General features: G+C 38.6%; 1 protein-coding gene across 6 annotated transcripts in view; it reads right to left on the bottom strand.

Annotated features, from left to right (window-relative positions):
- Positions 1–1,986: 1,986 nt before the first annotated feature.
- The window catches only part of LOC122564494 (dnaJ homolog subfamily C member 13), a 150,592-nt gene continuing 143,784 nt past the window's right edge, over positions 1,987–8,794 (bottom strand). For 5 of the 6 annotated variants that reach the window (XM_043719456.1, XM_043719454.1, XM_043719455.1 and 2 more), the window contains exon 57: positions 1,987–2,824. In XM_043719456.1, the coding sequence (XP_043575391.1) occupies positions 2,724–2,824 (101 nt within the window). In that variant the 3' untranslated portion in view covers positions 1,987–2,723. Of the gene's footprint in view, positions 2,825–3,150; positions 3,255–8,794 lie in introns of all 6 variants that reach the window. The other variant, XM_043719457.1, reaches the window with a different exon arrangement.

The following is an 8,794-nucleotide window of genomic DNA, read 5'->3' on the forward strand; positions in this document are numbered from 1 at the left end:
CCCTTTAGTTAATGTCATTGACCACCTTGCAAAGGCAAAGAAAATGCTAACTTACTTTCTTTGCCTTTCCTAAATTACATTTCTTACTTAGGGGGTATTGATGTCAACAGGTGAGGGTTTCCAATTTGTTAATAAGAATTTTAAAAAAGGTAGGTTTTAAGGGTTTAGGAGTCAAAAATAAAATCAGATATCTAATCAGCTGGTGGAACGTTTCAGTCATATCACTGTTGGATATGGTTTTTGTATATATGCTTGGGAATGGATGGTCATTTCGTTTTGCTGAGCTACAGGAAAACCTGTCAACTGAATGTTGAATACCTCATATTTCCAAACTCTTGAATACCCATTTATGGAGAAGATAATACATATTTTGGGAAAGTTATAAATAAAAAAGGAGACTGCAAGGTGCAAGTGATAAAAATAGAAAATGTTGGAAAAGCTCAGCAGTTAATGTTTTCAGTCCAATGACTCTTCAGAACTGAAAAGTCATATTGGACCCAACACAAACTGTTTCTCTCCACAAATACTGCTAGTCCTACTGAGTTTTCCAGCACCTAGAGTATTTTGTTTCAGATTTTGTGATGTCAGATGACAAGAACAAGTTAAAATATAAAAAGGTCAGTTAGACCTCAAACAAAATTGGAACAATCACATTTTTCCTATCAAAGAAGATTTGAGCTGAATCATATGAAAATTTAATATGACTCTTAGCCATGTTGCTATGTTACATATAAAGCACTAAGCTTCAACCTACCCATTGTTTGAGTTTGCCTACAGAAAACTGAAATGAGCATATCCCAAGATGTAATATCCAGCTCAGATCTCATGCTACACACCCCTGGAGCGCACGATTAGATTACGGGCAAGACAGACTCAACTCAGTAACGCTGAAAACACCAATGTTTTGCAAGTATTATCTATTGTGATACAGCATTATGAATCAAAAACAGACTGGATCCATGAACGGAGGTCATTTTCCGATGAAACTAAATCAAAAGGATTTTAAAATGCTTTGAAGGAATTGATTGACTTTCCTTTAAGTCTTCATAAAACTGGTAAAGAAAAATAGAATCAAACAATAAATATAAGCACCTATATCAGCTGTACACCAACTTTTTAAAATTGTGCTCTTAAAATATCTGAGTCTTGTTGTATAAGAGGTTTACAGAGGTGGAATGTAGAAATAAACACTCAGGGGCGAAAGTACAAAGGGAAAAGTCTGTGATTGTGGAGGAATGCACTGTATATTTGGTAATGCCACTGCTTAGGCAGGTCCTCGTGACTACCATTTCCTATTCTGGTGTTGTGGGTCCTGAAGCTACTGAACAGTTCAATGCTGGGTGCACACATTCTACCACAGGTGGGATACATGATGATTGAGAAGCTGAGTGGCCAGAATGCTCAGGTTTTTAGAATATTCTTTCTGCTGTTTGTACTTGTCCTCCAATCTGGGCTCGTGGGACAATTTTGTAATGGTTGGGACCTCTGCAGATGCTTCTTCTCCAGTTTGGAAGGTCTTACGTAAGAGATTCCTGAGAGTCGGTAGGAATGTTATTTTTTTTTCCCCAGAATATTTTGAGGATATCCTTGAAGTGTTTTCTTTGCCTCCCTGATAATCACTTGATGTACTGAAGCTTTTTTTTGGAAGTCTTTTGCCAGTTGTGCGCAAAATGGAATTACCTCCATTAGTCTCTAGCTCTCACTTCTCACTCAAGCAGCACTTTGGAATCTTGACTAAGTTTCTTTCTTTGCTACTTCTCAATTTCTCCTTATGCAACTGTCAAATTTGGCTCATTAACATTCTTCTGAATCACCTTGGACCATTTTATAGGCATTATACATACGCAAGCTGCAAAACCACTTCTCAAAGTAAGCTGAAATGGAAATTTTGTTGACAAAGAAAATTACACAAATTCTCATAAGCTTCAAAATACCAGACTGAAACAAGTAACCAAACCAGATCAGTACTGTGTGGATGATACCATGTTACACACGTAAGGATGCTAATTCCCTTTGTACTTTATTCTTAAAATTTTATGTACAAGTAGGACTGATTTACTAATGTACATTCAAATATAGAAAGTTTACACATTGGTATTATATAGCACAGGTCACAATTACACTAAGTATTTATAATATGTGAATGTCCACGTTAGCATTTTTCTGAAGCTCTCTATCAGAAATAGAAGGCAATTATACAATGCTTTACAATGATGTTGTACTAAGCTGACTCATTAAAGATTAGCAAGCATAATCAGCAGTGGTCCTTGGCCTGATCTAGGAAACTGGTTTAGTTTATGGAAAGCAATGTTTCCATTAAATCTTGCCTCCAATCGTGCCTTTAAAACAGCAGCCAGGGAGATGTGTAGTTGGATAAAGGTTTCATGTTTGTGCTACCCTATAAACAAAAAAAAATGTAAACTATCAACTGCCAAATTAAAAGAAAAAAAATCCAGTATTTAGATTCACAGTCAGAGATACCAGGTGCAAAGAGAGAATACTTGAGTTTTCTCTGATCCATACTATTTTTAAAATGAACAGATTGTGTCACCAGTAAAAATTACTTTACAAATAAAAATATGAGAGCATTACTTTTGTAAATGCAATAAGTGGGAGAAAAAGTTCGCTTCTTTTTAGTTGTATTTGTTCAGAGGGTCATAGTCAGTGAGTGGTTCATGACTGCAGTTGCTTCAATCTTCAAGGCAGAGAGTGTAGATCTTACTTCATCTGGCCAGGTCAACCACTTCATTATCTACAGGGGGCGGTCCACTGGGGATTACTGTTGACATTGCCCCTGAAGTAAGATAGCCAGCAATTCCAGGGCCTAGATTAAAATGAAAACAAAAAGTTGAACACATCTCTTTAATTTAGCATTGCAAACACACAGGGTAAGTTGGGTTACAGTCACAAACTGGTATCTGGGAACACCAAATTTACACTGATGAAGGCAATTCAAGTTTGAAAGCACAAACACAAGTTTACATTTCAGGGGATAATCCCATTAACCTCAAAACTGTTTATTACCTCATTCTCTCCTGACTTTATTCATTCTTTCATTCTGAGTGCACACAAAACATCGACTTGAAGATTTTAGCTAAGTGTACAATTTTCAAACCTCAAAAGCATGCACTGAGGAAGAAGGTTATCTACCTGCTTCACACTTAAGAACTGAGCATTGTGCCTGCCAGAGAAGCCCTAAAGCCCACTTCTGAGATGAAGGGGACTAGTACCAGTAAGGAGGGAAGGTGAGACACCTAGGGAAAAGAAAATATACACAGAAGATGACAGACGAAGGCAGAAAGTAAAGCATAAGTATTGGATAAGTAAATAAAAGCAGGAAAGCATACATTAAAACAGTTAATATATTGGATAGCTGTTTGTTATTTATGCAAAATCCCTCAACCATGATCAATAAGATTCATCTTCATCAATACAGTATCAGGTGCTGTGCCAATTTTTGCCAAAGGTCAAAAATTCATCATATACTATGGAGATTCATATATATGTTTCAGTTCTTTAATTTAACTTGTCAATCTGTTTTCATACAAATGAACTCTAATACAAAAGTAAATTAGAATTGTTATCACATTCTGTTAAAGTGGAACTCCTCGAAGCGTTACCTCCTTATCGCAGAGATGCTACTGACCCATTTGAATATTTTCTATTTAATCTGGTGGAATTAATTCAGTTTACTAAATATAAGACAACTGATTGTCCACCTCGTTATGTTTTCTTTCTTGGATAGGAAGAACCTTTATTTCTATAGCCACCAATTCCATTGATAATATTCTTTAATAGCAGGTCCTTGTGCAAATATCATAATGATGACGCCTGTCCACTTCCCATAAAAATCTTTGACACAAGTCAACACTTTCTCTGAAGCTAATCAAAGCATATAGTATACAAATTAACAGTCTCAAAATCATCCACTGAAACCTCAACCTACAAGCAAGCTGCAGATAACAGACTTCTGTTTTTAAGAAAGGAACAGGCTGTTGGTAAATTATCTGATGTATTTCCATGGATCAGTCGACATCTTCAGAGTGTTGCAAACTCATGTCGCATATAAACTTATTAGATTCTGGAAGTCAACAGTACTTATAGCTTGGGAGCACCAGTTATACTGAGAGTTGAGCATAAATGGTTCTTTTGAAAAGATAACATGGTCATAAAAAGGTACCAAGATTGATGTTGATCAAATGATCAGCCACTTTGGATTTCCATTTGCAATACTTTGTTCCACACATTTTCTAAACAGGGATATTTGATAAACCTGAGATTGCAGGCTTGCAGCTAGACCTGAAGTACAGGCCAGACAATATTAAACCAAAACTAACCTTGCCTTTCAACAGGTCACTGCTCCCACCCACAGTTCAGGAATGCAACGGAAGAAGTTGAACAAAGAAAAGATCTTTCTAAAGACAATAGGAATGTAAGAACCTTTACCACACCTGCACCACCTTATAACAGAAATATGTTCAATCACAATGACATTTTTGTTCTTTTCAAAACTGGCTTTTTGCACTTGAACTGTGATTTCCCAGAAATTACTCCAGTAACAGTATTAAGACATTCAGACAGCCTAACCTGCTTCACTATTCAGGTGATGATCTTTATCTAAACTCCAACACTGATCTACATGCTTCACTGATGTTCAGCGGTAGCAGTGCGTACAATCTACTCTATGCACTGCAACAATTCACCAAGGCTGTTCAATAGCATCTTCCAAACTGGCAGCCAATTAGAACCTTGGAGTGCAGGTTCATAGCTCCTTGAAAGTGGAGTCGCAGGTAGAAGGGATAGTGAAGAAGGCGTTTGATAGGCTTTCTTTTATTGGTCAGAGTATTAAGTACAGGAGTTGGGAGGTCACGTTGCGGCTGTACAGGACATTGGTTAGGCCACTGTTGGAATATTGCGTGCAATTCTGGTCTCCTTCCTATCAGAAAGATGTTGTGAAACTTGAAAGGGTTCAGAAAAGACTTACAAGGATGTTGCCAGGGTTGGAGGATTTGAGCTATAGGGAGAGGCTGAACAGGCTGGGGCTGTTTTCCCTGGAGCTTCAGAGGCTGAGGGGTGACTTTATAGAGATTTACAAAATTGAGGGGCATGGGTAGGATAAATAGACAAAAGTCTTTTCCCTGGGGTGGGGGAGTCCAGAACTAGAGGGCATAGGTTTAGGGTGAGAGGGGAAATATATAAAAAAGACCCAAATGGCAACGTTTTCATGCAGAGGGTGGTATGTGTATAGAATGAACTGCCAGAGGAAGCGGTGGAGGCTAGTACAATTGCAGCATTTTAAAGGCATCTGGATGGGTACATTAATAAGGAGGGTTTGGAGGGATATGGGCCGGGTGCTGGCAGTTCAGCCTAGATTGGGTTGGGATATCTGGCCGGCATGGACAAGGTGGACCAAAGGGTCTGTTTCCATGCTGTACACCTGACTCTGCGCTTCCTAGTTTCACCCTCAAAAGGCTGGTTTTCAGTACTGGCAAAAATAGTTTCTGGATATCTCCTTCATCAAATCCCTTTATCATGGCAAAACATCTTAAATAGATGATCCAACAATCTAAATTCAAGGAAGTTACATAACATGAAGTTAATTCTTGAAAATTATTTCTCTGGGGAATTCACACAGAATCCCCTCCCAAGCCAAAGATAGTGTTGAAAACTGAAAGCAGTAGCCCAGTCTCTCAGGGGAGAAGATGATGGCAGAGGAGTGGTATTATCACTGGACCATTAATCCAGAAACCCAGCTAATTTTCTGGGGACCTAGGTTCAAATCCGACCATGGTAGATGGTGGGATTGGAATACAATAGAACAAAATATCTGGAATTAAGAGTCTAATGATGACCATGAAACCACTGTCAATTGTCAGGAAAAATCTATCTGGTTTACTAGTGCGCTTTATGGAAGAAAACTGCCACCTCTTCCTGATTTGGCCTACATATGACTCCAGATCAACATAATCAACTCTTAGCTATCCTCTGGGCAATTAGGGATGGGAAATAAAATGCTGGCCTAGCCAGCAACACCCTCATCCCATGTACGAAAAAAAAAAGTTGAAGTATGACAAAAGTCACTTTCCCTTTGTACCACAGAGATAAAGATCAACATTTCATTAGCCATTTGATTACATTTGCTATATGCACCCTTGCTTTTAATGGCATATGTATATGGAGACACTAAATACCAGATTCGTCCATTGCTCCTAGTTTATTACTGTTTAGGACATATTCCAACTGGACTTTCTCAAAGTGTGTTTATTATACTTCCCAGTTAATCTGTTTATGTCCCGTTGTTCCTAGCACCTGCTCCCATCTACACATTGTGTGCCTCTTAATTGGCATCATCTGCAAACATAGATAAAAACTTTCCATTCCTTCTTGGCATTGACAAATACCAATGCCCCAGCAGACCCCTGGGGAACACCCTGCATCACATCCCATTGATAACAGTATGCTGTCTTTATCCAACTCCTTAACCGATTATCAACCCACACCACAAAGGTAGCTCCAAATCGGTGTACTTTCACTCATTCCCAGTGTCCTGTGGAATGTTATCAAATACCTTCAGGAAGTAATTACCCCCATGAACAACCTCTACTGATATTCCTTTATTCACCAACTTAATATCCTCAAAAGATCCAATCAGATTAGTCAGATATGGCCTGGACTTCACTAACCTATGACCCTTTCTGAGAAGCTTCTAGTTGTTCAAGTGCTCACAGTGTCCCTGATAAATTCCATTATCATCCAGTTATTTGGATTACTTTTTTTCTTCCTTCCTTAAATAATTGTGACATTGATTTTATTATTTCCATCAATTCTGCTTTAGTTGGAACATTTATTTTAATCATTCACTTTTTGTCCCTTCACGCTTTTGTCATTTTCCTCACCTTCAGATTACAAGTATTTTCTGTTTCCTTTTAAAGCATTTAGAGTCAGAGTCAGAATTGGACAGAAACAGACCCATTGGTCCAAGTAGTCCATGCCAACCAGATATCCCAACCCAATCTAATCCCACCTGCCTTTTAAATGTTGCAATTGTACCATCCTCCACCACTTCCTCTGGCAGCTCACGTACCACATTCTGTGTGAAAACGTTGCCCCTTAGGTCTCTTAAATCTTTCCCCTCTCACCTTAAACCTATGCCCTCTAGTCCTGGACTCTTCCACCTCAGGAAAAAAAAAAAGACTGTCTATTTACTCTATCCATGGTCCTCATGATTTTAAAGCCTCTATAAGGTCACCCCTCAGCCTTCAATGCACCAGAGAAAACAGCCCCAGCCTGTTTAACCTCTCCCTATATCTCAAATCCTCCAACCCTGGCAACATCCTTGTAAATCTTTTCTGAATCCTTTCAAGCTTCACAACATCCTTCCGATAGGAAGGAGACCAGAATTGCATGCAATATTCCAGATCCAAATATTTCTAAGGATAAACACCAAAATAACATCTACTAATCAGGAAAAAAAAAACAAGATATACAAGTTTTGGTTTCAGTACTGAAGACTAAGTAAAGATTAGAAATGCCCTCAAAGGATTTTTGGAACTTACAACCACAAGAGAGGTGTGAGACCTTTTCAATCACATAATTCAAGGTGGAAAAAACAGAATAAAAGGGAAGAGAAAAACAACAGTGCAATCGGAATCAGAGGAATAGCAGAGGCACAATTGTAATTTCTAAAGATTCTATGATTTTCCATCTTTGGTTTTATGCTACAAATCAGAAGCTTTTCTCATCTTCACTACACATTTGCACTTCACATTTTTATTTTACTGTTAAGAACACAAGGGGAAGAAAGATTTGCACAAGCTTGAGCAGCCAGTGTAACACAGGTCTGCATCTTCTGTTGTTAGGATTACTTGTTACCATTGGTATATTTTAGCGCGAGCTATGACCATAGTAATTACATCATTTAATAAGATCACGGCAGTTCAATTTTACTGCCCTCATTACCTGTTTACTCCTTGCCAGTCAAGAATCTGACTCTGCATTAAAAATATTCACTGACCCTGCCTACACTGCTCCCGAGAAAAGAAAAAAGCCCAGACCAACCACATTCAAAAAGTGAAGCTATTTTAAATAGGAACCTACCCTTGCCTTATTTTTAAAGTTCCCTAGTTCTGGCTCTCCTGTAGGAGATACATTTTTTCCAGCATCCATTCTGTTGTTAAGTCCCTATCGGATTTTGTGTTTCAATAAGATGGTCTCATTCTTCTAAACTATGAACAAACTCAATCTGTCCAGCCTGTTCTCACAAGACAACCCCTTTATTCCAGTATTCAACATAATTAACTTTTTATGGTTTCTAATGTAACTATATACTGTAAGGAGAGAAGAGTTGTTTTCAGTACTCCAGATGTAGTCCTACCAATGTCTTGGCAAAACTGCGGTAAAACTTCCCCACTTTATATTCCATTTCCTACACAATAAACATTGTTTTTTAAAATTGCTCACTGTATAAGCATACTAACTTGCGATTCTTGGATGAGGACAACCAGATCTCAGTACCATTCAGTTCACATTAAAAGGATATAGACAGGTTAAGTCAGTAAGTTTGCCCCAGCTATGCCTGCCTCTTCGTAGGATATGTGGAACAGTCCGTCTTCCGCAGTTACACTGGCACCACCCCCCACCTTTTCCTCCGCTACATCGATGACTGTATCGGTGCTGCCTCGTGCTCCCACAAGGAGGTTGAACAGTTCATCCACTTTCCCAACACCTCCCACCCCGACCTCAAATTTACCTGGACTGTCTCAGACTCCTCCCTCCCCTTCCTAGACCTTTCCAT

The sequence above is a fragment of the Chiloscyllium plagiosum genome, chromosome 29 (assembly GCF_004010195.1).
Source record: "Chiloscyllium plagiosum isolate BGI_BamShark_2017 chromosome 29, ASM401019v2, whole genome shotgun sequence".
Classification (NCBI taxonomy): domain Eukaryota; kingdom Metazoa; phylum Chordata; class Chondrichthyes; order Orectolobiformes; family Hemiscylliidae; genus Chiloscyllium; species Chiloscyllium plagiosum.